General features: G+C 65.2%; 3 protein-coding genes across 7 annotated transcripts; 1 reads left to right on the forward strand and 2 right to left on the reverse strand.

Moving 5' to 3' along the window:
* Positions 1 to 487: 487 nt before the first annotated feature.
* FGF22 (fibroblast growth factor 22) lies at positions 488 to 3,136 on the reverse strand. 4 transcript variants are annotated; one of them, XM_082072253.1, is made up of 3 exons: positions 2,858 to 3,136; positions 1,160 to 1,259; positions 488 to 929 (listed from the first exon to the last, which is right to left on the reverse strand). In XM_082072253.1, the coding sequence occupies exons 1-3, from the start codon at positions 3,075 to 3,077 to the stop codon at positions 578 to 580; spliced, it is 672 nt and encodes a 223-aa protein (XP_081928379.1). In that variant the 5' UTR covers positions 3,078 to 3,136; the 3' UTR covers positions 488 to 577. The 4 variants fall into 4 exon arrangements, with proteins under 4 accessions (XP_081928379.1, XP_081928378.1, XP_081928381.1 ...); XM_082072252.1 differs by having other exon boundaries at positions 488 to 932; XM_082072255.1 differs by having other exon boundaries at positions 681 to 929; positions 1,156 to 1,259.
* A 492-nt stretch (positions 3,137 to 3,628) lies between these two features.
* Positions 3,629 to 15,793, forward strand: POLRMT (RNA polymerase mitochondrial). Of its 2 annotated transcripts, XM_082072172.1 has the most exons (21): positions 3,629 to 3,711; positions 4,255 to 4,350; positions 4,576 to 5,330; positions 5,670 to 5,800; positions 6,545 to 6,731; positions 7,089 to 7,238; positions 7,335 to 7,502; positions 7,812 to 7,982; positions 8,288 to 8,527; positions 8,734 to 9,510; positions 9,881 to 10,003; positions 11,293 to 11,415; positions 11,666 to 11,845; positions 12,021 to 12,107; positions 12,392 to 12,505; positions 12,864 to 12,913; positions 13,140 to 13,238; positions 13,527 to 13,599; positions 14,036 to 14,118; positions 14,304 to 14,374; positions 15,140 to 15,793. In XM_082072172.1, exons 1-21 carry the CDS (start codon positions 3,657 to 3,659, stop codon positions 15,187 to 15,189), a joined length of 3,783 nt encoding a protein of 1,260 aa, XP_081928298.1. In that variant the 5' UTR covers positions 3,629 to 3,656; the 3' UTR covers positions 15,190 to 15,793. The 2 variants fall into 2 exon arrangements, 1 of the variants encoding a protein (XP_081928298.1); XR_014186003.1 differs by lacking the exons at positions 12,864 to 12,913; positions 13,140 to 13,238; positions 13,527 to 13,599; ... (1 more) ...; positions 14,304 to 14,374; positions 15,140 to 15,793 and having other exon boundaries at positions 9,881 to 10,034; positions 12,392 to 12,443.
* A 514-nt stretch (positions 15,794 to 16,307) lies between these two features.
* On the reverse strand, positions 16,308 to 26,746 carry HCN2 (hyperpolarization activated cyclic nucleotide gated potassium and sodium channel 2). The gene is made up of 8 exons (XM_082072195.1): positions 26,289 to 26,746; positions 20,966 to 21,389; positions 20,106 to 20,267; positions 19,052 to 19,270; positions 18,753 to 18,899; positions 18,281 to 18,521; positions 18,003 to 18,167; positions 16,308 to 17,918 (listed from the first exon to the last, which is right to left on the reverse strand). Exons 1-8 carry the CDS (start codon positions 26,729 to 26,731, stop codon positions 16,990 to 16,992), a joined length of 2,730 nt encoding a protein of 909 aa, XP_081928321.1. The 5' UTR covers positions 26,732 to 26,746; the 3' UTR covers positions 16,308 to 16,989.
* Between the last annotated feature and the right edge of the window lie 401 nt (positions 26,747 to 27,147).

The raw sequence follows: 27,147 nt of genomic DNA on the forward strand, positions 1-27,147 counted from the left end.
GGCGGGTGGCAGCAGGAGGGTCCCTGGCCGAGCCCATGTGTGCCTGTTGGCACTTTCCTGTCCGCTCACCGAAATGCAGCCCAGGAAAGCCTTCCTTCTCCTGCCGTGATCAGCTGGTGCCCGCCGCGGTCCCCACACAGTTAACGCGCTGGCTGGTCCCTCTCCCAGACTCGTTTGGAGCTGGTCGGGTAAGAACTGGAACAAGTTTGGTGGTTGTTGCTGGGGCCACCGCTCACGTCTGACGTGACAAGGTGACCAGGCGGCGATGCCTCAGCCCGGCGGGTGCGGACGGACGTGCCCTGGCCAGGGGGATGAGGTGTGGGTGCTATTTTTGGCCACGGTCCCCCCCGCCGGGGGCTGGTCCTCACCACCACCTGCCTTACAGCTCCATCTCTGCTGGGGCCCCGGAGCCGAGCCCGCCATGAAAGCACCAAGACTCGCATCCCCTTCATACCACAAACAGCTTTAATCACTGCGGGTGCTGGGACACGAGACAAACGCACCCACCAGCACGTCCCAGCCCCATGGCCTCCGCCCTGGCCCCACAGAGGCGCTGTTACAGCGGGGGCCACCCCGTCTAGAGATCCGCATCCCTGCGCGGCTGCGTCCGCGGCATCTGCCTCCTGCAACCGTCCTTTGCTGCGCATTTAAAAATAATAAATAGCAGAAAAATAGATATGTACATAAATAAAATAACCCTTTTTTCCCCACAGGACAGTCCGGAGCCAGCCGCGGGCTCAGCTGACGAGCATGGGGAGGAAATGCGTGGAGAGGTGCTGCCGGCGCGTCTTGCCCCCGCGCCGCGGCCGGCCCCTGCTGTTGAGCGCGAGGAACATGGGGCGGCCGCGGTGCCGCCAGCGCAGCGACGCGTAGGTGTTGTAGCCGTTCTCCTCGATGCGCTCCGTGAACTTGCAGTTGGGGCTGAACTCCTTCTGGCAGGAGAGGGCAGGGGGTGAGGGGCGGCTGCGCTCACCGGGCCCGTTGTCACCCCCAGAGCAGAGCAGGCAGGACCCACTGCTCCCATCCTGGGGAGCTCTGGGGGTACAGCCCCTGCTGGGACAGGTCAGGGCGTGGGGCAGCAGGACCCCCATGTCCCAGCTCTGCCCTGCACCCTGATCCCGCTCCCGTCCCTCCCGGGGGCAGCGTCCGACCTACCGACCCGTAGAGCCGCCCCCACTTGTTCATGGCCAGGTAGAAGCCGGTGTGCACTGCCCGGATGGCCACGACACCGACACGCACCGACCGGATCTCGACGATGCCTGCGGGACAGGGAAGCGCGGCGTTAGAGCCGGGGAGGAAACGCCACCTCCCCTAGGGCCCTGCCCTTACACCGGCTCTGTGGTCACAACGTGCCCCCGGGAGGGACGGGACCGCTGACCCTCACCCGGCGCTGGGGCAGCCGGAGCGACGGCGCCAACAGGGGTCCCCCAGCTGGAGCAGGAGGGGGAACCTCCGCCCGGGGAGGATTTGATCTTTGCCCCTTTCCCCCCCCGGGCCCAGCGCTGTGTGGGAGCAATGCTGAGCACAACCTCTGCTTGCCCGGAACAAATCTTTGCCCAGTGCCAGGCTCGGGTTCATCCTGCCCTCATTGGCAGCTCTGCCCGCACATCTGTCCCAGATGTGGTGCCCGGATCTGACCTGGCTCTCGCAACACTGGCTCCCCACACACCCAGGGCACTGAGGCCGACGTGACCCTTGGAGGGACAAAGTGTGCGCAGAGGTGCCAGTGACAGCACAGCCGCTAATGGCAAAGGCATCCGGTCGGACCAGCAGCCCTGACAGGGGCAACACCCAGAGCATCACCAGGGATTCCTGCACCGCCTTGACCCACCAGCGCCGGCCGGCCCAGCCAGGCCCACGGTGCTGCGGGACGGGGGAAGCAGCCTCCAGCAGGCAGGGTGTGAGCCACAGCAGGAGCTGCCCGTGGGCACCGCTTCCTGGGGCTGCTGCAGGCAGCCGGGGTGGGGGGATGCGCAGGGCAGGGGCTTCCACCAGCCATCACACCCAGCATCCCAGCATCACCTCCACAGGGACACTCGTGTCCTCGCCGGAGCAGCGGGGGGATACAGCACCGAGGGAGCACGAGGGCTCCGGAGCATTCAGCCCAGGCCCCTCGATGCTGCGACCAACACAGGGCGCTGGCACCCACAGGGACCCGCAGTGCCCAGCCTGGAAGAGCCGGTGACGAGCAGCAGCCACAGGGAAGGGCTGAGCGGGTGACAGCGAATCCATCTGATTTGGTCACCCTCCGGAGTCGCTGCTAGTTATAAAAAAGAACTTCTGCTTTTCTAAAAATAACCCCCCAGGCAGGAGCCGCCCATGGGGACGCTGCAGCCGCTGTCCCCACGGCACAGCTGGTACGTGTCCTGCACATGCTCACGGATGCTTGGGTCTGAGACCTGCATCGCTCCAAAGCTTCCTCCCTCCCTCTTCCTCAGCCTTTATACTCCCCACCGCACCTACAAGGAACGATCAGATCCCCCCGGTGAGCAACGGGTGACCCCAAACGCCCCGCAGGGCAGGCAGCACCCTGGCTGTGCCGCAGGACGGGGTGCGACAAGGGAGCCCCCAGGTCAACCCGGGCGCTGGGCAGAATGGGCAAAGTGACCGCGGGTCCCCGGCCGGAGCCCGCCGGTGGCCGCACTGCTCTGCTCGCAGGGCAGCAGCACCGGGGACAGCGCGGACAGCCGCACCGCAGAGGGTGTTGCGGGGCGGGAGGAGCTGCGGGCGCTCCCCGGGGCCGAGCACCGCGGGGTCCCGCCGCCGCCCGGCCGCCTCCGTCCAGCCCTCGCCCCCGCGGCCGTGCCCTCTGCCCGGTCCCGCCTGTGCCACAGCCCCCGGTCCCGGCCCCACTCACTGCCCGGCCGCTCCCTCCAGCGCGTCCCCTCCACGCCGCCGCCGCCGTCGATGCGCAGGAAGAAGCGGGTGGCGGAGAAGAGCCGCCGCCAGCGCACGTCGCCTTCCAGGTGCCCGTAGCTGCGGGGGGGCCGCCGGGCGCTGCCCGGTCCCGGCCCCGCCAGCACGGCCAGCGCCCCGGCCAAGCAGGCGGCGAGGGCGGCGGGGCCCCCGCCCCTCATGGCGGCGGGCGGCGGGCGTGCGGCGGGGCACGGCGGGGCGGCGGGCGACGGGCCATGGCCACCGCGGCGACCGGCCCGACGGCGCGGGCGGGGCGGGGCCGCGGGGCGGGGCCACCCATTCATAAATCCGCGCCTCGACGGCTGCCACAGATCCCCGTGGCCAGTCACTTGCCCGCCCCGGTTGGGGGAGCGACCCCACTCTCCGGTCCCCAGTCGCTCCCGCGGCGGCCGGGCAGGGGACGGGCTCCCCGGCAGGGCGGGGGCAGAGGTGCCAAGCCCGGGGCTGGTGTCTGTCCGCGGGCGGGGCGGAGGGGGGCCGGGCGGGCGGGGGCAGCGCCATGTCCCCGCACCGTGTCCCCGCACCGTGTCCCCGCACCGTGTCCCCGCACCGGGACCCGCGTGCTCCACTCCCAGCCCGTCCCGTCGGGGCCGCCGTGGCCGCCAGGGGGCGCGGGGGGGCCGCCCGGGCCGCGCTGCATCATGGGAGTTGTAGTCCGGGTGGGCGGGGCCGCCGCTCCCGCCGGGCAGCGCGCGGCGCACGCGCAGTGGTGCGCGCGGCAGCATGGCGGCCTAGCGGGGATGTCGGTGCTGCGGCTGCGCGCGGCGCTGGGCCCGGCCCGGCTGCGGGGCCCCGGTGAGAGCGGGACCCGAACCCCCCGGGGCGCCCCAGCACCCCCCGGGGCGGCGCCGCGGGCTCTGCGGGTCTTTGTGCGCCGTGTGGGCCCCTCAGGGACAGCGGGCGGGGCTGCGCGTGTCCCGCGGCCTTGTCACCCTCTGCGGGCGGAACTGGGGCTCCGGGGCCTGTCCCCCGGGGGGACGGACTCCGCGCCGGGGGTCGCCGGGTTCTGTCGCCCCGAGCAGCGGAGCCGGGGCGGTGCTGTCCCCGGAGATCAGAGCCGGGGCTGAGGGGGTGTCACAGAGCTGTCCCTGCCCGCTGGGGCCGCACGGACCCGCGGGCTGAGCTGAGATGCTGCTCCGTGCTCTGGGCCTGCCCAGTGGGGACCTGGCAGGGCTGTGGGGCCGGGCTGTGGGGCAGAGCGGTGGGGCAGGGAGCAGTGGGGCAGAGCGGTGGGGTGGAGCACTGAGGCGGGGAGCAGTGGGGCAGGACTGTGGGGCAGGGAGCTGTGTGGGGCTGAAGTCTCCTCCAGCTCCCGCTCGTTGTGTCTTTGCGCCGCAGGGATCTCATGGAGCGTTCTCAGGAACTACTCCTCGGCCAGCGCCAAGGAGAAGGCGAGCAGGAGCGGCGTCTGCGAGAGGACGGAGCTGCTGGAGGGTGAGCGCAGGATGCCGGGGAGAGCTGCGGGGGTTTCCCTTGTCCTGTGTCCTGGGAAGTTTTCTAGGAGTCTTCCCATTCTGTGTAGCCATAAAGAAACTATTTGGGACTGGAAATACTTGTAGCGTGGACAACGATGTGGGGCTTTCCATGGCTGGTTGGCCCCGGGTTGAGACACGACCCACTGCCACGTGTCCCTCACCTCTTGCCCTGTGTTTCCTGCAGTGCTGAAGGCTCGAGTGAAGCAGCTCCAAGCCAGTCACATCCCGGAGGTGACGCTCAACAAGGGGGAGCTGGCCCCGCTGGGCAATGACAAGTTCCAGGAGCCGCTGTGGAAAGCGGTGGCTCCTGGCCCCGTGGGGGAGCAGCCCGGTCCCCGGGGAGGGGATGAGAACCCGGCTCGGCCCGGCGGCTGGGCTGAGAAGCTGAAGAAGGAGATGCACATCCGGCAGCTGAAGGTGGAGCGGAGGTTGTCCATCGCTGCCGCCCAGCTGGCTCCGGAGGGCCAGGCCAAGAACAAACCGAAGGTCAAGGCAAAGGGCAAGACAAAGACCAAAGCTAAAGCCAAAGATAAAGCCAAAGAGAGCCTGAAGAGCCCGGAAAGCCTGAAGAGCTCAGAGGGCCTGAAGAGCCCAGAGAGCCTGAAGAACCCAAACAGCCCCAAGAGCCCAAAGGCTAAAGTGGTCGCTGCCTGGAGCCAGAGCCACACTGTCCCCCGCGTCATCTATCCCCACGGCAAGCCCCGGGTGCTGGCAGTGAAGGAGGCTGCAAAGCCGCCGCGGTCACAGAGTGGGGCCAAGGACAGCAGCCAGCACAAGGTCCTGCAGCAGACCATCCACTCCAACCTCGAGTGCTTCCTCTTCCTGCAGAAGCCAGAGGAGGCTGAGCGGTTCCTGCTCCTGTACCACAGCTCCCCGGCCAAGAGAAGGCTGTTGGATGTCAACGCCTACAACATCGTGATGCGCTGCTGGGCAAGACAGGTACTGAGCTGCCTCAGGGGGAAGATGCTGGTGCTGCAGAAGCAGCGGTCGCGGTTTCATCTGTTTGGTCATGGTTTTGTCTGTTTGCACATCTGCCCTTAGCAGGTGTCCAGGGAGGGCTTGGCTGCTGCCAAGGGGGACAGAGCTGATCTGAGGCCACTGACCCCTGCGAGGTGGCTCTGAGGGGATGAAGGGGATGGGGCAGGATAGATGTGGCTCTGAGGGGATGAAGGGGATGGGGCAGGATAGATGTGGCTGAGTTTGAACAGGATCAGAGAGAAGCTGCAATTTGGGGCCGCTGGTGTCTGTACCCACAGCCCCATCCTTTCCCATCCGCAGGGCAACCTGAAGCATGTCAACCGCCTGTTCTCCATGCTTGAGGCCACGGGGCTCCAGCCCAGCCTGGACTCGTACGCAGCGGCGCTGGAGTGCATGGGCCGGGTCCCGCCGTCCGCCAAAGCCGTCCACAGGTAACGCACCTGCCACGGTGCTGCCAGATGTGGGGCCGCATCTCTGCAGCTGCCACTGCGCTGGAGCAGCTGGGAGCTCGCTCTGGGGAGGGGACACGCTGCCCCATTGCAGGCATCCAGGGGCTCTGACCCACTTCTCATGCGCGGATCTGGGCGGGAGCGGGGTTGTTTGGGGGTGGGGGAACCCGCATCTCTCTGCTCAGTCTCCCCACCTGGGTGTGAAGGTGAAGGGCTCCGTCTCAGCCGCGGTGTGGGCCGAGAGGGATCATCGATTGCTGTAACCTGAGGCGAGTGCCCTTGTGGGGACCGGACAGACTGTGCTCCTGAGGCAGCTCCCGCCAGCAGCTCCTGCAGCCCCAGAGCTCGGCGAGCAGGGAGAGCTCCTGCACTGTCCTGGCCCTGAGGAGAGCTGGGAACCAGCCCTGGAGCGGCCTGGAGCTGCGTGTCAGCCTCCTGCCCTGGTTCGGGAGCAGGTTTTGCTTTTGTGACTGCCAGAGCTTTGGCAGGGCTGGCTCTTCATCCTGGACTGTCTGATGTGGGTCTGGGCGATGCTGCTCAGGGCGCAAGTGAGGAAGGAAAAGCCTGATACAACCAAAGCTCTTGGATTCTCAGAAGGGTTCACCCCTATCTGTCTCCTCCATTCTAAGTCTTCTGTTTAAAAATGGTTCCCTGCCTCATGCGCTGATTTATGTCCAACACACATGGTCCCCTGTGAAGATTAAAGCTTTACCTGCCCCTCCTCAGGTGTGTGCAGCAGCTGAAGCACAATGGTTTCCACGTGGACGAGCTCTTCCAGAAGTGCCTGTTTGAGGAAGACGAGAAGGAGATGGTGCTGAGGGCCGTCAGGATTGTCCAGCCCGAATACCAGCTGCCCCCTCCTCCCAGCCCCCAGACCTGCGCGTCCTCTCTGCTCCAGGACTTCTACTCCAAGGTGAGCCCCAGAGCTCGGGGATGTCCCAGGAGCTCGGAGCTGTTTCAGTGGCACGTGTGGCGCTCACCGGTGGCCTTGGGGCCAGCCCAGTGCTGTCATATGAGAAGAACCTTTTAGCTCAATCTCTGCTCAACATCCCACACAGCCTGTCAAGCAGCTCCTTGTTTGGAGGGGTCTGTCACTGCACATGTGGGGTTTGCCAGCCAGAAACGTCAGAGCTCTGGGCTCGGAGGTCCCGGGGAGGTGCCCTCAGCAGAGGTTTGCGCCACGTGCCCCTTGCAGGGAAACGGGAGAACGAGCGTGTCTGTGTCTGCTCTTCCTCTGGCTTTGGCACTTACTGCCTTGCTTTTGTTGCAGGAGAAGATGGTGTCGTACCCCAAGCTGGATTTCTCCGTGCAGGAGTTGCAGGAGCGTTTCCAGCAGCAGCTGGAGATGGAGCTGGACAACACCGTGACCGTTGAGTCGGTGGAGTCGACCAAACCCCTGACCCCACAAGCTGGGAAAGCGGTAAAGCTCAGGGAGTCTGGGGGGAAGGGGGTTGGTGGCCTGAGGAGGGGACAGCTCCCCGGTGACGCTCTCTGTCCTGTTTGCATTTCCATGCAGCGTGAGCTGCTGGCCACGCTCCGCTCCCAGTGGCATGAGTCCCTGCTGCAGGCCCTGCAGAAGTCGAAGCGCAGCATGGCCAGGCTCACAACGGGGTCGGGGTACAACACGCTGTACCCCTACCTGTGCCTGCTGCCGGATGAGGAGTACGTGGCCATCATGATGCAGGTAGGACCCGCATGGGCTGGGGGGCTGCCCCTGAGCACCGATGTCCCATTCGGGGCAGCAGAATCACGCCACGAGCCTCACGGTTTACCCAGGCTATGAGGTGCAGGCTCTGTCTGTTCCCTGTGCTGAGCAGCCAGAGGAGCCCCTGCTCTGTCCTGGCTGCACTTCTTCCTCATCATTTGCTCAGCATCGCAAGAAGCAGCATCTTTATGTGCTCTCCGTGTTGGAGCTTTAAGTCCCGCTTTGTTTCTCTGCTCTGTCTTTCCGTTTTTCTCTCCTTAAGACCCTTTTTGCCTCCCCCTTTCTCAGATCCTCAACAGCCTCTCCCCGCAAGGCGAGTCGCTGGCTGTGCTGGCCAGGGAGCTGGGCAACAAGATCTACGACAGGCACGTCACGCAGAGGAAGCTGCGCAGCCGCCAGCTGGAGAAGGTGCAGGAGATCTACCAGGGTTACATCCAGCTCCTGGCCAGGGACAGCCAGGTGGGTGCTGCTGGGGCCCGCGGGTTCTGACGGGGCAGGTGGTTTGTCTGTCCGTGTCCTCGCGAGCGCCAGGTCCTGGTTCTCAGCACCTGCTGGCACAGAGGCAGCTTCTCGCTGTTGGGCTTGCCTGGCCACGTCAGCGTCCTTCCCAAACACACGTCAGGGACGACCTCATGGGGACACGGGGACAGGAGGGTCCTTCCCCGTGCTCTGGTCCAAGCACACAGATCCCATGCAGCAAGCCCTGCAGGAGCAGCATCGCTGGCCCCTCTACCTGACCCGTTTTTTTTCCCTCTGCCTCCCAGCCTCACCAGTACTTGCCCCGGGAATACTGGGAGAAACTGGTGGCAGACGCGGGCTTCGGGCCCTCCCTGAACCTGCGGGACTGCAGCTGGCCCTACGTGCTGCTCATGCGCCTGGGCATGCACATGCTGGAGCTGCTGGTGCGGGCGGCCAAGGTGCCCAGGAACATCCTCAACCCTCGCCTGGAGCCCAAACTCATCCCCGTCCTCTACCACATCTACTCCTTCCGCAGCAGCGGGCAGGTGAGCCTTGGTCTGGGGACTCTGGGACTGTCACCCTGCGTCAGAGCTGGGCCCTTGTTCCTCCCTGCTGCCCGGGGACACTCGGAGGAGCCTCTGGTTCCGTGGGGGCAGTGTTTGTCCCCAGTGTGACTGTTCTGCAGTGCTTGGCCAACCACATGCTCTCTTGGACTCCAGCCCTAACTCTCTCCTGCTGAACTTCTCTCCAGGTTGGGCTGATAAAGCCCCATCCCATCTTCTCTCAGATCATGTCAGATGCTGCCGAGGCCACACTGACCTTTAACTCCTCTGCCATCCCCATGCTGTGCCCCCCGGTGCCCTGGACCTCCCCCAACTTCGGGGCCTTTGTCCTGAACGACACCAAGTTGATGCGGTTTGTGGACGGGGCCGTGCAGCACCAGCTGCTGCTGGAGCAGTGTCCTCCGGTCAACCTGCACCCCGTGCTGGACGCCCTCAACCAGCTGGGCAACTGCGCCTGGAAGATCAACCAGCCGGTGCTGGATATCATCATCTCCATCTTCAACGACAAAGGCAACGAGAAGCTGGACATCCCCCCGCCCGTCTCCGAGGCGCCCAGGCCGCCCACCGCGCCCGGTGGCTCCGCCGGCAGCAAGACCCAGAAGCACGAGCTGCTGCTCTACAAGAAGAAGGTCGCTGAGATGCACAGCTTGCGCATGGACGCGCTCTACAAACTCTCCATCGCCAACTACGTCAGGGACAAGGTGTTCTGGTTTCCTCACAACATGGACTTCCGAGGCAGGACTTACCCTTGCCCGCCGTATTTCAACCACCTGGGTAACGACGTCACCCGCGCCATCCTGCTCTTCGCGGAGGGGCGGCCCCTGGGGCCCAAGGGCCTCGACTGGCTCAAGATCCACCTGGTGAACCTGACGGGGCTGAAGAAGAAGAACGCTTTACAGGAGCGTCTGGAATACGCCAACGAGATCATGGAGGAGATCCTGGACTCGGCCGACCGCCCGCTCACGGTAGGCAAGAGCAGCTGATGGGGCTCTGGGGGGAATTGGGGGAACCCTGAGCCCTGGAGGCTGGAGTCCAAATGGGAATTGTCCAAATATGCTAAGGGAAAAAGGGATCAGTGTCATCTGTAATTGCAGAGGAGACTTAGGCATTCCTCTTGTTTAGTAATGCTTCTAGAAAGGAAAATGAAATGGAAATCAAATTGATTTTGAAACAAAAACGTTTTGAAAGATAACGCTTGGAGAGGACAAAGGGAAACAAAGCATTGCTGACATTTCTGTCTGAGACCACGATGAAATATTAGGGAAGCGGAGGCGCCTCGCCCGCTGCACCCCGCACCGTGGGGGCTTTGGTGCCAGCGCCTGCTCTCCGTCCCAGGGCCGGCGCTGGTGGATGGACACGGACGAGCCCTGGCAGGCCCTGGCGTGCTGCATGGAGATCGCCAAGGCCTCGCGCTGCCCGGACCCCGCAGCCTACGTCTCGCACTTCCCGATTCACCAGGTGGGAGCCCAGCGGATCCGCCTTCCCCGGGGTGAGCGGGGGGAGAGGGACGGGAGAGCTCAGGGAGAAGCAGCCGGGGCCCCAGCGCCACATTCCCCTAAGAATGAAAATGTAGTTTGTGGGCATCTTGGCTGGAGAACTCCAGTAATTTGCTGCTGTGTGCAGCCGTTAACGAGCCAGGGTGGTTAAATGCTGCTGTGCTTCCTCTGGCTGGAGTGGAGCCCGTCTGGGAGATCCCGTTGGCTGCCAGTCGTACCTTCCCCAGCCGTGGGACGGTGATGGGGACTGGAAATGGGCCCGACCTGGCTGGGCGGATGTGTGGGGGCAGCTGTAGCCCCTCCGAGTTCCCTGGGCTGTGCTCCTGTCCTGGGGCTGGAGCCCAGTGGCTCTGCAGGAGCAGGACAGGAGGTCTGGGCCTGTGGAGCAGGGCAGGGACAGCGCTGACCTGTCCCCTGCCTTCAGTGACATTCGCCGTGTGCCCTGTCCCATCGCTTGGGTGCTCTCGGCTCTCTGGACGCGTCTGTCCTTCCCATTCCTGGTGGATCTGCAGCAATCTGGCTGCGCTGACACATCCCCTTGCTGCATGGGAGACAGTGATTGATTGTTTTCCTGGCGAGAGGGGTTTGCTCATTTATCTCATTAGGAGATCAGATGGCCCTAATGAGGCTGGGGGCGAGAGCGGTGCTGTGTTCTGCCAATAGCGATGGTCTGGAATATGTATAAGAGCATCTAAACTGATATTGTTATGACAACAAAAGATCAAGAGAGCAGTCGGGGGTGTGAGGAGGTGCTGGTAATGAAATTAAAGCAAGGACTTCTTCTGGAGGGCACCCGAGTCTGGCTGCACCTGAGTCATCAACGCTGGGTTCGCAGCAGCAGCTCCCGGCTCCGCAACTTGCTGCACTGCAGGGAGGAGGAGGAGGAGGAGAGGGGAGGAGGGCTGGTCCTGCCTGCAGCCGCCCTGTGCTCCTGGGGCTCCTTGTAGCATCCCAGATTTGTTGTTTTCCAAATTTTCTGGTTTTTAGTGTTTCCACAGAGCTCTGATGTCTTTGATCATTCATAGAGGGGGCAGTGTGATGTGAGGTCTTATTTTTTTAAACCTCATAGACAACAGTAGTTAGTGATGGACCCCAGAGAGGGAAACTGGCTGGAAGGAGAGTGGGAACTGGTGTGGCACTGGGTGCAAACCTGGCTGAAAATGGGGGGAAATGGCAACTACTTTCCGAGCCGAGCGTGTCGGTGCTGCCGAGCAGGGTCTGTCCCCACGTTGACTCCTGTCCCCACTCCAGGATGGCTCCTGCAATGGTCTGCAGCACTACGCAGCCCTGGGCCGGGACCTCATCGGCGCCATCTCCGTCAACCTAATGCCCTGCAGTGTCCCACAGGACGTCTACAGCGCGGTGGCCCAGCAGGTAGGGCACAGGGGACACCTCGTGGGGACAAAGCCTCTCGCCACTGTCACACAGGGTCACCCCAGCAGAAAGGTCGAGGTGACAGGAGCACATGAAGGGCTCAGAATTGTCATGGGGGGTGGCAGAGGTGGGAGAACCCATGTCCTGAGCCACTGGCACCGCGCAGCTGCCAAGGTGACAGTGTGGAGACGGCAGCTCCGGTCCTGCACCCCCAGCTCTCCCCTCGGTGACCCTGGTGCTCCCCTCGCAGGTGGAGGAGTTTCGGAAGAAGGACGCCAAGCAGGGGGTCAGGATCGCTCAGGTGCTGCAAGGCTTCATCAGCCGCAAGGTGGTGAAGCAGACGGTGATGACGGTGGTGTACGGCGTCACGCGCTACGGCGGGCGGCTGCAGATGGAGAAGCGTCTCAAGGAGATTGACGGTTTCCCTGAGGTAGCATCCCTGCCCCAGCAGCGCTTTGCTCAGCTCCAGCCCTGCTCGGAGAGGTGCCTGTGCTCTCTCCTGGGGTTTCCCTCCTGCCCTGCTCTCTCCGTACCCCTCCAAATCCCGGCAGAGGGATGTGCAGCCCACAGGAGCTGAGCCCTCACTCTGCTCTTGCTCTGTGCAGGAATACCTGTGGGAAGCGTCTCAGTACCTCGTAAAGCAGGTGTTCAACGGCATCAAGGAGATGTTCTCAGCCACTCGTGATATCCAGGTCTGTTTCCTTCTTCTCTGCTTCTCTTTTCCCCTGGCCCACCCACACGTAGCCCAGGGGCTGCTCCATGGGGAGAGATGGTTCCTCTGGGTCCTGGCGCAGGGAGGGTGCTCCTGTCGCAGCCCAGAGCTGCGGGACTGTCCCCGCTGCAGGGCCGCGCTCCCCGTAAGCGCTGTCCCGTCACAGTTGGTGTCCGGAGTTGGGCTGGCCCATGCTGGGAGGGGATGGGGGCTTCCAGCTGCCCACCCCCACCCCAGCTGCTCTCTCCCCCCGTTCTCCCGCAGAACTGGCTGACAGAGAGCGCCAAGCTCATTGCGCAGTCGGGACGGACGGTGGAGTGGGTGACACCGCTGGGTCTCCCCATCGTGCAGCCCTACTACCGCTCCAAGCCCACTGTGGTGAGTACCTGGTGTGAGCATCTGCTGCGCAGGGCGCCGGGGGGTCTGCGGGCAGATAGAGCCCAGCAGGTTGGCAGCGTGGAGCCGCAGGGTCTGTGCGTGCAGCCACATCCTCCCCGCAGAGCCCGCAGCGTGTGGGTGGCTGGTGGGGAAGCTCCGCTGCTCCCATCCCACTCCGGCAGCCGGGGCACGGGCCCGTTCCCGCGCCGAGGAGCCTTCCTCTGGGCTCGCATGATTCAGTCTCGCTGCTCTCGCCTCCCACACGCTGCTGCACTGACTCACGGCTCCTGGTCCTGTCGTCACAGCCGCTCACCTCCGGGAGCCCTCCCCTGCTCATCCCCTTTCTCTCTCCCCGCAGCTGAACTGCGGCATGCAGCACCTGAGCGTGAAAACCTTCTACACTAACCAGTAAGTATGAAACCACGGTCTCTACTGAGCCCCTGCTGTCCCCAGCCTGTGCTCTGGGGACAAAACCTTCCCATCAGTGGAACCTCCCAACATGTGCCAAAGCTCCCAGTGTCCCCCTGAGCTCCAAACACCGGCCTGGGGAGCGGCCCCTGTGCTTTGGTGGGGCTGGGGGCTCTGGCTCTGTGCCGGAGCCGCCCCAGCTCCTCCCGTCCCCGCTCTGCCGCAGGAAGCCTGACACGGTGAAGCAGAAGAACGCCTTCCCCCCCAACTTCATCCACTCGCTGGACTCCACGCACATGATGCTGACGGCTCTGCACTGCCTCAGGTGGGAGCACGGCCGGGCTCTGCGCCGGCTCCGGCGCTGCCGGGAGAGCGTCACCAGGGCAGGGCGCACAAGGTGGGACAGAGGTGTCCCTGGGGTGTGTGGCAGAGGCGGCAGGGACAGGGAGGTGGTGGGTTGAGCCGTCTGTCTCTGAAGATCTGCAGGGCTGTGCGGGGCGTCCCCTCGTGTGGTCCCTGCTGGTGTCCCCGGGAGACGGTCTGCATGGGGCAGGGGACATCGCAGATAGGGGACACTCAGCACCGCTTCATGACACCTTCTGCTGCCCCCCAGACAGGGTCTGACTTTTGTCTCAGTCCACGATTGCTACTGGACTCACGCTCTCACCGTGGATGTCATGAACCAGGTAAAATTGTCCTCTCGCATCCCTCGTGAGCCGGGATCTTGCTGATGTGTCCTCTGGGCGCCCGCCAGCCCCTGCCCCGCCAGGCTTTGCTCCGCGAGCTGATAGATTTGATCCGATTGATGTCCTGGTGCTGTAGCACCATCTCCTCCCACCCTTCAGCAAGGGTGTGAGGGAGAACGTGGCTGTAAATCAGTGCTAAACGCGGCGTCTCTGTCCTGCCCTGGCTCTTTCCCCGGGAGCGCTGCCAGGGCTGGTGTACAATGGATCGATAAATGGGGGTCGGCCGCTGATTCCCGTCACCTTTGTCCAGCAGCTCCCGCTCCCTCCTGCCCGCTGCTTTCCCTTCCCCTCACCCTGAGCTGTCCTGCGTGGGAACACGGGGGGACGGAGGGGAAATGCCTGTTAACCTGCAACTCATCATTGCTCCCTGGATCAGATCTGTCGGCAGCAGTTTGTGGCCCTGCACAGCGAGAGGATCCTGCAGGATCTGTCCAAGTTCATGCTGGAGACGTACTGCAGGTATCCCTCACCCCGCCACGTCCTTCCCTCGGGTGCTCATGGGTTGTGTCACCTGCTCGGGAGGGAAGTCGTGCTTCCCTCTTGACTGACACCCAAACTGCCTGAGACCTCAGTGTGAAAAACAAAGGGGGGGCACCTTCTCTCAGAGCTCCCCCGCTGATCTGCTTTCCTTCTGGTTCATCCAGCCCCGGCAGAGAGACCAGAGCCCTGTGGCAGAAGAAGCTGATGGAGCAGCTGTCGAACGTCCCCGAGACAGGTATGAGCACGGGATGGGAACTGCAGCGCTCAGGAGCGGTTTGGAGACTAGGGGAGTGAGATGGAGGGTGGCCCCCAAAGTCACCGGGCTCATGTGGTGTCTGAGGTTGGATTTTCCTGCCTGTGCTGGGGGGCAGAGCTGTGGGGCAGCGCTGTGACGTTCTCCTGTCACCTGCCTCCCCTGGAGCTGAGCCCCTGGGATTTTCCCCAGGCTGACCCAGCTCGTCCTGTCCCCATCTCGTTCCTCCATCTGCTTCCAACCAGGAGGCATTTGCCTGGAGATGGGAGTGAGGCGCTCAGCACGGTAATTGCCAGGATCTGGATGAGATACATGCAATGGGATTAAGGCAATTAGTTTAACTCCTCCTAATCTCTCGGCCCTGCCTCTGCCAGACCATCTGGCCAACCCTTGTCCTGCCTTTGCGCAACAGGACAGGCCGGTGCTCTGGAACGGGCCAATGCTCCAAAATGCGCTGGTTTTCTATTGCTCTGTGGCTGCTGAGCAGCTGCCGTGCTCGGCCCCAGAGGCAGCAGGGAGGGTTCCTACCATGTGTGCTCCTTTCCTTCCCTGCTTTGCTTGCTGTTACGCTCTTCTGTCTTGCTCTTCCTACCATTCTCAGATAAACGAGGACATCAGCTGCTAGAGAAGCTCCAGGCTCTGTGCTCAGGCCTGAGCTGCAGCCGTTTTCTCCAGCAGTGCTGGGGCAGCCCTGTCCTCGCGTGCCCCTGCTCTCCCCTGAGCTCTCCTCTCCCTCGCTTCCCGCAGGTGAATTCAACCTAAAGAAGGTGATGGATTCCACCTATTTCTTCAGCTGATCCCCGGCAGGCCCTGGGCTACCTCTGGCGTGCAGCGGGCTCAGGGGCTGCGGTGGGCGCTGGCCCACGGGCTCCGCGTCCTGCGGCTCCTGGGGAAGGTGCATCTTGCTGCCCAGCAAAGGTACCTGTCCCAGGGCGAGCTGCTGGGCAAACCGGGAGCGCAGGAGCAGCCTGGGGGGCTGGTGGGGGCCAGGGGAGCTGCGCTGTACGGGGTCCCTGCTCTTTGCTGTCACTGTGTCCAGGCACAGGGAGGGGGGCATCGAGCCAGGGGGCTGTGCTCTCTGCTGGGGGGCAGAAGGGGTGACAGCAGCCGAGCAGCTCCCCTCGGTCCTGCCCCGGCACCGTGTGCCTGTCACCGCTCTGACCCCCAGAGCTCGCCGGGCTGTGCCAGTCCTGGGGTGTCACTCCCTCTGTGCCCCCACCAGCGGGCACAGACCTCCCGGAGTGTCCGACCCGCCGGGCGCTGTCACCTCCTGCAGCCTCTGTGGCTCCCGGCTCTCATTTCAGGGATCGGTTTCAATTCTCACTGGGTCTCAGGCAGGGAAAACCACTACGGTGAGGGTGGAGGTGTATGATACTGTAAATAAAAGCTTTTTTGGAGTACAAGGTGGGAACCGTATCCTTCTTGGCGACTTTTCCTGGTGTCTGGGGGTGCTTTCAGCTTCAGGGGGCCTGGGGGAGGTGGGACTGATGTTTTGCTGACTTGTTGGGCTTCACTTATTCACAGAGGTGACACATTCTGGAAATGCTGTTGTAGCAGAAATGGAGACAAAACCTTCCCGTGGTGCAGGGGGCCGGTGCAGCTGCAGGGGGAGCGGGGCTGGCGCGGGGGCCGGCTGTGTCCCCTTGGCCCTTGTGTGTCCAGCCAGGAGCCTCCTGTCTTGCAGCCAGCACGGGGAGAGCTGGGGGGGAGGAGGCTTTTTGCCTTGTCATTTTTCTGGCAGGGCCACAGCTCTGGAAGGGCCAGAGCCGGCTCCTGCGGCCCAGCCTGGGGCCGGTTCCAGGGCCGGGCGAGGGCAGCGGGAGCAGCCGGGGCCGCGGCGGGGGGGACGTGGCGAAGGAGACGCGGAGCCGTGCGTAGCGCTGTCAGTCGCTGACGTTTATTGCACAGGATGGGCTGGATGGAAGGTGGACGCCGGGAGCGGGGCCCTGTCCCCGGCTGCGTGACACCGGGCTGGCGTGGGAGCCCTGGCTGCGCCACCACGCGTGGGCACCATGGGAGTCTCCGGCGCGCGTGGCAGAGGCGACGTACATGTACGTGTACACACCCCCTGCACCTGTGTCTGCGGGCGCACACACACACGGTGCTCACCAGCCTTGGGGCGACCATCCCTCAGACCCCCCCAACTTACCTCCAGTCCTGGACTGTCCCCCCTCGCCCGGGGTCCATGGGGGGGACGCAGGGACACGCGCAGGCGCGGGGCCAGCGTGCTGAAAGCCCTGGGGCGGTGTCCTGCGGGTGCACACACAGGGATGTACTTGGGTCATAAATATCATATATGCATTGGTCACGGGATGATGCAGCTGTGGCTTCTATGGGGCAGCCGGGGGGCTGGGGGCAGCGCGGCTTCGCCGTGGGGAGTGGGACATGGGGCCAGACTTTGGTTGGAGGTGACGTGGGTGGGGGCTGAGCCCGGCCCTGCCGTGTCCTCACAGCAGGTGGGGGGCGCGGGGGTCCTGTGCCCACCCCAGCAGCTGCTGGAGTGGCTGTGGCCGTGGCTCCTCTGCCAGGGCGGCGCGGGACGGGCGGGGGAGACGGGACCCGCTGCCGCGGCGCCTCGTCCCCGCGCGATGCGGAGGTCACAAGTTGGAAGAGAGCCTGGACTTGGCCGGGTCCGTGTCGGGCGTGCTGGCCGCCGAATCCTTGCGGGCCGAGTCCTGTGGCGTGGCGGGCGGCCCCGCCAGCCCCGAGCCCGTGGGCGCCGGGTGCACCGGGGGTCCCCGCGAGGGGGCCTGGCCCCGCAGCGTGGCCGGGGGGCCGGGGCCCGGTGAAGCGGCAGCCGGGCCCCCGCCGATGGAGGAGCAGGACTCGCGGGCCGAGGCCGGCGGGCTCTGGGTGCTGCCGGCCGCCAGCCCGTGGGGCAGGGAGGGCTGCGAGGCCGAGAGGGGCCGCGACTCCTGGCTGAGGCTGCTGGTGGGCAGCGCCTGCGTGCTCTTGTGCGCGGCCAGGCGCTGCGGCGAGCCGGGCGGCTGCTGCTGGCCCAGGGACAGCTGGGAGCCCCCCTGCCCCGCGGCCCCGCCATAGGCGAACGTCCGGCTGGCCAGGGGGCTTTGGGACGGCGGGCTGGCCGCGGCGAAGGCGCTGGCGGGCAGGGCTGCGGGCTGGGCCGGGTCCGGCGAGGGGTTGGCGTGGGGCGCTGGGGGCTGCGGCTGCTGCGGGGGGCTCTGCTGCAGCAGGACGGGGGAGACGGCGAAGGGGCTGGGCACGGCCTGGGCGTACTGCAAGCGGCGCATCATGCGGGGCGAGCCCAGCGCCATGGAGCCCACCAGCGGGCTGGCCATCTGCGGGCAGAAGCTCATGGCCACAGCTTGCTGGAGCGTGGCGATGGCCGAGGTGACCTGCGGCTGGACCGGGCTGTACATGGCCGTGTGCTGCTGCAGCTCCGCCTGCTGCACCATCTCCCGGTCGTACTTGACGATCTCCTGGATGATCTCGTTCTCCTGGTTGTTGAAGACGCCCGAGTTGAGGTCGTGCTGCACTTTGTGGAGCAGGATCGAGTTCTTCTTCCCTGCAGGGAGCGGGAGAACCGTGAGACCCCGCGCTGTCCCCACGGCCAGGCCAGCCCGCCGCCCCCCGGTCCCCCGGTCTCTACCGATGCGGTCGAGGCGGTCGATGGCCACGGTCTCGAAGGCCCGTCTCATCATGGGGTACTCCTCCAGCACCTCGTTGAAGTTGTCCACCGAGAGCGAGTAGAGGCGGCAGTAGGTGTCCGCCCGGACGCTGGCCGTGCGCCGGCCCCGCGTCAGCAGGCAGATTTCTGCGCAGGACACGCCAAAGTCAAACAGCAGCAGCGCGGATGGAAACGGGGCAGGCTGGGGGTGAGAGCCACCAAGGGGTGGGTGCCATGGGGCTCAGCCCCCCCGCGCTCACCTCCGAAGTAGGAGCCGTCGGAGAGTTTCATCTCCTTGTTGCCCTTGGTGAGGATGCTGACCACCCCGTGCTGGATGAAGTACATCTTCTTGCCAATGGTGCCCTCGCGGATGATGTAGTCACCCGGCTGAAACACCTCGAACTTCAGCTTGGTGAGCATCGCGGTGACAAAGTTGGGGTCCGCGTTGGCAAACAGGGGCATCGAGGCCACCAGCTTGCGGCAGTTGAAGTTCACAATTTCCTACAGGACAAAGAGGTGAGCAACGGGGGGCAGGGACATGGCGTCCCCGGACAGCACGAGGTGACACGGCAGCACACGGGTTGTGCACGGACGTGTTCACACACACAGCTGCAAAACCGGAGCCGGAGGTGGTTGACCCCCCCCAAACACAAGCACGTGCCTTGCAGGAGCATGTAGCACCTGCAGCAGGGGACGGGGGGACCCTCGGCCGGGGGGTCCCGTCGCCCTCACCTCGCGCAGGGGCTCGTTGAGCTCCCCCAGGATGCTGTCCTCGTCGAACATCTTGCCCTGGTAGCGGTGCTCGTAGTAGTCGTGGATCTTCTGGCGGAAGTCGGCAGGCAGCTTGTGGAAGGACATGTACTGCTCCACCTGCTTGTACTGCGGGGAGAAGCCACGTCAGACCCCCCGCGCTGGGACCCCGACCCGTGCCCCTGCCCCACGAACCCACCGACACGGAGCTGCCGCCCTGTCTGGCTGCGCCCACGGAGGGTGCGGGACAGGAGCCGCCGTCCTGCCCAGCGCTGCCCTACCTTCTCCTGGTACTGGCGCCGCGAGGAGTCCAGGGACTGGATGAGTGCGGTGGCGTGGCCGATGAACATGGCGTAGCAGGTGGCCCCCACGATCATGCTCAGCATGGTCAGCCAGATGTCCGTCATGCTCTCGGGCGCCTGCTTCCCGTAGCCGATGCAGAGCATGTGGCTCATGGACTTGAAGAGGGCGAAGGAGTAGAGCTCGCTCCACGAGTCGTTCTGCAGCGACAGGGACGTGGCGGCGCTCAGCATGGGCTGCGCACACACGTGTGCGTGGACGTGTGTGCACGGACATGTGTGCACTCGCGGGCACAATGGCCCCACTCAGGCCTGGGGACGCTCCGGGTCCTCTGCCTGCACTCAACACCACGAGCTGCACGTTTGTTCCCTTGTCACCCGCCTGCTTTTGCTTTAGGGAGCCTGTCATTCTGGTTTATTTCTCTTAAGCTGATGTACAAAAGCGTGGGGATCCCCTGTGAAATGCTGCGATGGGAACGAGCTCCGGGTTTGTGGCAGCCGCCGGTAACGGCAGCGCTCACACGTGGGAGCCCGCGGAGGGGACAGGAGGGGACAGGAGGGGACAGGCTGGTGGCACCAGGGCAGGAATCCCCAGCCCAGCCTCACGCAAAGCCCAAATTCCCCCAGCAGCAGAACAGCTGGGGAGGGAGAAGCGCATGACAGGGAGGGGAGGAAGAGGAGAAGAGGAGGAAGGTAGTGGGGGAACGGAGCAGAGACGGAAACATCGGCGGAACAGGCAGAGATGGACAGAGGCAGAGGAGCCATTTGTAGTGGGCTGCAGGGCTGCCGGGAAGCAATTAGAAAAGTGGCCCGTTAATTATTAATAGCAGCTGTGTTGCTAATGAGCAGAAGGCGGCAGGGGATGGAGCGGAGCTGTGTCAGCATCTCCCGCTCGCCTGGATCGATCCGCTGCCCCGCTCCTGCGAGCCCTCCCCGGGGAGCCACGGGTGCCCCGCGCAGCCACCGCGGCACCGGCCGCGGCACCGACCGCGGCAGCGACCGCGGCAGCGACCGCGGCGCCGCCGGGAGCGCTCACCACCATCCCGTTGATGGAGACCCAGCAGTTCTGCGGGAAGTCCTGCAGCATGGGCACCAGGAACTGCAGGCAGCCGTCCCAGTGGCAGAGCAGCAGCATCATCCCGATGAGGTTGATGATCCTCATCACCGCGCTGGCCAGGTCGTACGTCATGTGGAAAATCTGCGGGCACGGGGGCCGGGGGAGATAACGGAGGGTGAGCGCAGGGACCGTCCCCCCCGCACAGCCTGGGCACCGCGGGGCCCGGCCCCAGCCCCCCTTGCCTATTTATAGCCCCGCGGTGGGACGATGCCGCCACGCTGCCGCCTGGAAAGCACTAACGGGTGCCAGCCCTGATGAGGACATGGCAGCGCTGGCGAGCGCTCAGGGCTCCCCTTCCCTGCCCCAGCCCCGGGATGGGCACCGGGGCAATGTTCTGTGGGACAACAAGGTGGAATGGGACAGTCTGAGCGAGGACAGGCAGGAGCAGCCCCAGCCCATCGCTGCTCGGGCTCATCCTGCCCCTCTCAGGCCTGTGGCCATTGACCCAGGACAGCCCCTCGCTGCTGGGGGCACAACCCGGCACATGCAGCCCCTTGGAGACGCTCCCACAGCCTCCGCCAGCCCCACCGCGAGATCCTCCCGTCTGCTGTAGGTGGGTGCAATGACCAGGATAATCTGCACACGCGCAGGTTTAACTCGTCCCTTCTAAATCCCCTCTCAAAGTGAAAAGGGCGCAAAGCTGGAGCCCGGACGGGGGGGGCTGGTGGGGACAGACACCCTTTGGGACGGGGTTTGCGGGAGCTGTGGGTGCTCCGCGGCAGAGCCACAGGGCAGGGGTGGAACACGGGCATGGGGATACGGGCAGGGACATCCCTCACCTCCTCCCACTGGTGGATGTAGCGGATGAGCCGGGAGAGGCGGAGCAGGCGCAGGAGGCTGAGGATCTTGGTGAAGCGCACGATGCGCAGCGCACGGGCCGTCTTGTACACCTCCGAGTCTATTCCCTTCTCCACTATGAGGAAGACGTAGTCCACGGGGATGGAGGAAACAAAGTCCACCACAAACCAAGTCTTGAGGTACTTCTTCTTGATCCTCTCCGGGTCCAGGATGATCTCCGTGTTGTCCTCAATGACAATCCCCGTGCGGAAGTTCAGCACCAGGTCCATCAGGAAGAAGGTGTCGGAGACCACGTTGAACACGATCCAAGGTGCCGTGGTCTCCTCCTTGAAGAAGGTGATGCCCACGGGGATGATGATCAGGTTGCCCACCATGAAGAGCAGCATCGTGAAGTCCCAGTAAAACCTGGTGGGGTGGGAGGATGGAGGAGGTGTCACCAGCGTCCCGCAGGCACCCCCACGGGGACCCGGCCATCGCACCTCGCGCTACTCGTGCTGTCACCGATGCCACCTCGGACCCAGGCACCACTCTGCTCTCTCCAGGGACCTCATCTTGCTGCCCACCCCCAAAACTGCCCCAGGCTGACCCCGCGGGTCCCACAGCCCATGCTGCGGGTGCAGGACTGCCCGGAGCACCCCGGCAGGTCCAGGGGTGACAGGAGGACAATGCTGCCGGGGACACCCCCCACAAGCCACCCCCGGGGCAGCCCATGGGCTGGGGACCACCCTTGTCCCCAAAGCACCCATGGCAGCGGGGCCACCGTGCTCAATGTCACGGGCAGAGGCAGGACGGGAGAGCCCACTCCCCACACCGCTGCCTCTGCCCCTCCCTGCGCACCGAGGGGGACATGAGGACAGGGACAGAGTCCCAGGTAGGGCCACCCCATCCAGCGCCTCCCCGGGCCAGGCTGGGTGCCGGTTTGGGGTGAGCAGGGCAAGTGCCGCGTGTCGGAGGCGGCAGCGCGGCCGCGGTGCAGGAGCCGCCGCAGCTGCTGGCACCGCAGGTCACGTACGGCTGCAGCGGCAGCCGCAGCCCTGCAGCCGCCGAGAGGGCGAGCGGCCGCCTCCGCGGGGCTGTGCGGCTCCTCCGCCACCCTCACCCCTCCTCGCGCTCCTTGTCCCCGGCTGCTGGGCCCCCCTTGACCTTTCCGAGCACCTGCAAGGTCACAACGGCCCCGTCCTGGCAGGACCGTGCGAGGAGACCCCGGCCTCCGCAGCCTGGGCGACAGGAGGGGACGATGCTGCTCAGAGCCACACGCAGGACCCTGCCCACGCATCCTGCCGCCTGCCCGCCCCCGGCAGGAGCCGCTGGGCTGGGGGTGCCCTGGCCAGGCTGCCATGGGTGCGGGGATGAGGGGGAAGCCCCCCCGCACACAAGAAGGGGAGATGGGCTGAACCCACCCCCCGTGCAGAGGAGAGCAGGAGCAGGAGCCGAGCATCCCGCCTGACCTTCTCCAATGACACCTTCCCCATCCGAGACGTTGCCGTGGCAACCGCGAGTGATGTCACTGCTGCACAGCGATGACTTCACACCCAGGGCTGTCTCCAGGGTCCCCTCAGCGGCTGCCAGCGGGAGGAGGGGGCTGTGTCCCCCCGTACCCCCACCAAGTGGCTGCGGAGCCCCTAAGACAGCCGGGCTGGGCCATGGTGGCCGAGTTAGACCCGGCTCCAGCCACACTCACAATCCCTGGCGATGCCAGCGCTGGCAGAGCCGCTGCTGGGGCCGGTGCATCCCGCGGTGGCAGCACAGGGCTGGGTCTGTCCCCAACCCCCCTGCAGCCTGACCCTGCTGCACAGAGCCAGTCCCACAGGGGCATCTGCCATGCAGAGCTGTGAAGAACAGCGATTAAATAACCGTGCCAGCTGGGCAAAACTCTCCACTGCTCAAATCCCTTGGCAATCCGGCTGAGCCAGGGCAGAATTGGGCCTGCTGAGAAACAAACTGCTCCTGATCCACCCGACACACACGACCGACTCCGGCTGATCTCTTTGGGGACTTGGGTGTGATGCCAACACTTTCCTCCTCAGAGTGTGCACAGGAAAAAAGATCTGAACCATGCTACTAAAAATATCTGAAAACAAATTAATCAGGATCCTCAGCACCCTCTCCCTTGCTTCTGACCCAGTTGAACAACAGTGCTGGTGACAGGAGACGCCTGAAGTCTCTGTGGGCAGGAGGTGCTGTGTTCACACTCCACTGGCTGCCCAAAGCCGGGCTCAGCGGCACTGCCCAAAGCCCAGCTCAGCGGCACTGCCCAAAGCCGGGCTCAGCGGCACTGCCCAAAGCCCCGCTCAGTGGTGCTGCCTCCCAGTCCTGGGCAGGGGCCAATTCGCAGCCAAGCACCCCCAGCCAGTCCCAGGGACCCCGTTGTGCTCCTGTCCGACACGTTGCCCCCCAGAGCTGCCGCCTCCCCGGTGCCTCCAAACCCCAGCAGAGAGCTGGGCGGGAGCAGCGTGGGATCCGGGCGGGATCGGCGCTTCAAAAATTTGCACTAAATACTCATATTCCAAAAAACGAGGTCGCTGTTAGAAGTGGGTTAAGAAGCCAACGGCAGTTTGCCCGAGCTGCAGGAGCAGCACCCGATGCCCCATCCGCACCCCTGCGTCCCAGTACACCCCGTTGTGATGGATGACTGGTGCTGCTCTTTCCTGGAAGAGCCTTGTACTCCTGGATCTCTGGGAAGGGAAGGCTCTGGCCAAGCAGCACCGGGGACACCGATTCCCCAATTCGGATGTGCCTCTTGCAACAAATTCACCAGCAGCAAACCCCACAGCTGAGCCCCAGCCTCGGGGACGGCTGTGGGTGCCGGGGGTGATGCCGGGGTGGCTGTGCCAGGCAGCCCGCGGCTCTCACCATGGGCACCATGGAGGGACGGGCACCGCGGCTGCCACCGACTCACTGCTGCGTGCGGCATCGCTGCTGCATCCTTCAAGTCACCGGGGCCAAACCCTCCTCCCCGAGGCCCCACAGCACCGGCCCCGCTCTGACCGCTGCCCGACTCCCGTACGGGGTGCGACGATGGAGCCAGACCAGCCACGTGCCCCAGGTCACTATGGAATGGGGGGCTGGATGCCACCCCCCAGCTCCTAATCTCACTCCAAAAGCGATACCCCAGTATCAGAAACACCAACAGAAATAATGAAAAAGTCCGCGCTAGCTGTTTTTTTCTCCCATCGGTAAAGACCAGAAGCAGCAAAGACAGAGATGACAACCGTGCATGGCACCCAAAAGGAGGGGGCTCTGCTGGCCGCTGTCTGCTTCAGCACACAATTTACAAGGTCTCTTTTATCAGATTTGCAGCTCAGGATCTCAACCAGCCATCCAGGCTGCTTCCTAATAATTCAATATTTATGTAAATAGCAAGCAACTTCGTTCCTGGAGCAAGTCTGCCCCTGAATTTTGCATGAGTAATTGCAGTGTCCAGGAGGAGACAGGAGCTCTAAATGACTCCGATTATGAAATGATGTCACATATGCAGATGGGTAATGATTTTATCTTAAGATAGGAAAACGGGTTTTGCAGGGCAAACATGGCTGGGTTCATGCTCCATTATCATTATTAGATAAACATCATACTATGTTTTTTTAAGGCAGTACCACGTGGAATGCACGGACACGTCCTCAACGCGCACAAGCAGAGCGGGCTCCTCACGGCCGGGCGCTCAGCCCCGCGTCGAGCCGATCCTGTTTACGTGCGGGTTTGTAGACCCCGGCGCTGCCTGGCGGTGCCTGCAGCTCCTCCCCGCTGGGCAGGGAACCCTCCTACGCCACCGGCAGCGGCGACACGGCCGGCGCCTCTTCCCCAATGGGTTTCGGTCTTGATAGCGGCTCTGGGAGGGATGGAGCCAGCGTGGGACAGGACAGCCAGGGTGACTCCCCAAGGTCACCCCAGCACAGACGGGTGCCCGCCCGCTGCGAGCGCCAGCCCGGGGAGCGCTGCTGCTGCGCTCCGGGGAAGACTCTGAGGCCTCGCTCGCACCGCGGGCTCACCGCAGCACCATGGGCTCTGCCACCGGCACCGTGGCTCCGTCAGCTTGAAGGAGCGGGGCAGGCTCTGGCCCCGGTGCCACAGCAGCAGGGGATGTTGGGGCCAGGCTGCTCCCAGGTGCCCCAACAGCTGTGGGGTGAAGCAGAGCCCGGGCAGCGGGAGGAGCAGAGTCCCCCGCCCTCCTGGGACCCCCCCGGGTGCCAGAATCCACCCAGCACCACCACACCTGCCCCATCATGGCAGAGCTCCCTTGGCCACAGGACCTGCCATGGCCACGCGGTGCAGCCGCCCCTCACCCCGGCTCTGCAGCAGCTCCGGTGCCCACCCAGCGGGGCAAGGAGGGGGCTCCGATGGACACCCACCAGGTCCCCAAATGGGGGTGACCGCAGAGCCCTGTGTGGGAGGTCAGCCACACGAGGAGGCCCAGGGCCTCCGGCTGCTCCTCTGGAAGGTGTCAGGTCAGCCCAGGAGCGGGAGGTACAGGTGCTGGTCTCTGCTCTGAGCCCCTTCGAGGTCACGGCACCGGGGACCCCAATGACTGGCTCACCAGCAAGGTCTTGGCCACCCATCCCTGCAAGGTGCAGAGCCGCCTGCCCAGCCTGTACATCCTTCCCATGCCCGCACGCAACCTGGGAAGCATCTGCTGTTTCTGAGCTCCCCAGGGCTCAGGGGGTGGAAAGAAGATGTGGCTGCAGAGCCTTTCTCCCTGGGTTTGACACCTGAACAGGCTGGATCCCTGGGACTCTGGTGCTTTCAGAAGTGAGACGAATCCTTCCTCAAACTCCCTGAATCTCAGGGACAGGATCAGGCCTCCTTGGGGCAGGGGGAGCCTTCGCAAGGCTCTGCTTGGCAGTGGAGAGAGCGGCACATCCTCCAGCCCAGGCCCCCAGCCAGGGTGATTTAGGGGTAGAGCCAAAGCCCGGCGGGGCTCCAGAGGGTCCGTGCTGGGCCGAGCCACCCTGAGGCCCCGCGAAGGACGAGGGGATGCCCTTGCCCGGGCACCCCCTTGCTTGGCATCCCCGGATCGGCGGCAGCTCCGCTGGGGAGGGGGATGCCCGGCCGCCAGCTCCTCCCTGCGCGCAGGCCAGCGGCATCCGCGCTGCCACCTCCAGCACAGCTCAAGGTGCCCTCGGCTCCGCACGGCCTCCCCTTCCCCGGCGGGCTCCGCTCGCCCCCTGTCCCCGCCCGCGGTCTCCGGGGCCGGATGCATCGGCCCGGCTCGATGCTCCATCCCCGCGGGATGCACCGCCCGGCCCGATGCTCCGTCCCCGCGGGGTCCCGGGCGCAGCGCTCGCCCCCCGCCCGGCGGGGCCGCACCTGAAGTCGCTGTAGGGGTGGATGATCCAGGCCCCCGCCGACTTGACGCGCTCCTGCTCTCGTTCCACCGCCTTCTGCGAGCCGAACATCCGCAGCGAGAACTTGTTGACGCCGGGCTGGAGCATCGCCCCGAACTGCCGCTGCATGAAGCTGGCCTGGCTGCCGCGGGCCTCCTCGCCCGCATCCTCACCCGCACCCTCCTCGGCCGCCTTGGCCCCGCCGGGGGACGCGCCGCCGCCGCCGCAGGAGAAGGACACTTTGGGCTCCCGGGGCGGCTCCGGGCCGGGGCTCCGTGGCGGGTCCCCCCGCCGGCACTCGCCGTTCGGGGACCCCTTCCCGCCGCGGCCCCGCGCCCGCCCCGCCGCTCCGCCGCGCTTGGCCGCATCGGCCGCCTCCTCCTCGGCCACCGCCTCCCCGCCCGCCGCACCGCGGCCGGTCCGCATCGCGCCGCTGCCGCCGCCGAGGCCACCGGCGGCCGAGTGGTGCCCGCCGCCGCGGCGGGGGCGGGCCGGGGCGGGCCGGGGGCGGGCGGGGGGGAGGGCCGGGCAGCGGGCGGCTCCGCAGCTCCCCCCGCTGGCACCGCCCTCACCGGCAGGACCGGCGACCGGAGCCTCTCGCGGAGGTGCCGGTGCTCAGGGCTGAGACCCGCCGGCACCGAGCCGGTGACAGGAGGAACCGCCCGGGGGGGCAGGGATGGAGACCAGGGACCGGCTCCTGCGTGTCCCCAAATCCCACGGGCCAGCGAACCGCAGCCGGAGACCCCCGGAGCGGACACCGGCACCCGCGACAGACGCCGCCGGGTCCGATGCTCTGGGTGCCAAGAGCCGGGCAGCGGGACCCGCAGCTCCTGCCGGCGCCC

This window comes from Streptopelia decaocto, assembly GCF_964273445.1.
Source record: "Streptopelia decaocto genome assembly, chromosome: 24".
Classification (NCBI taxonomy): Eukaryota; Metazoa; Chordata; class Aves; order Columbiformes; family Columbidae; genus Streptopelia; species Streptopelia decaocto.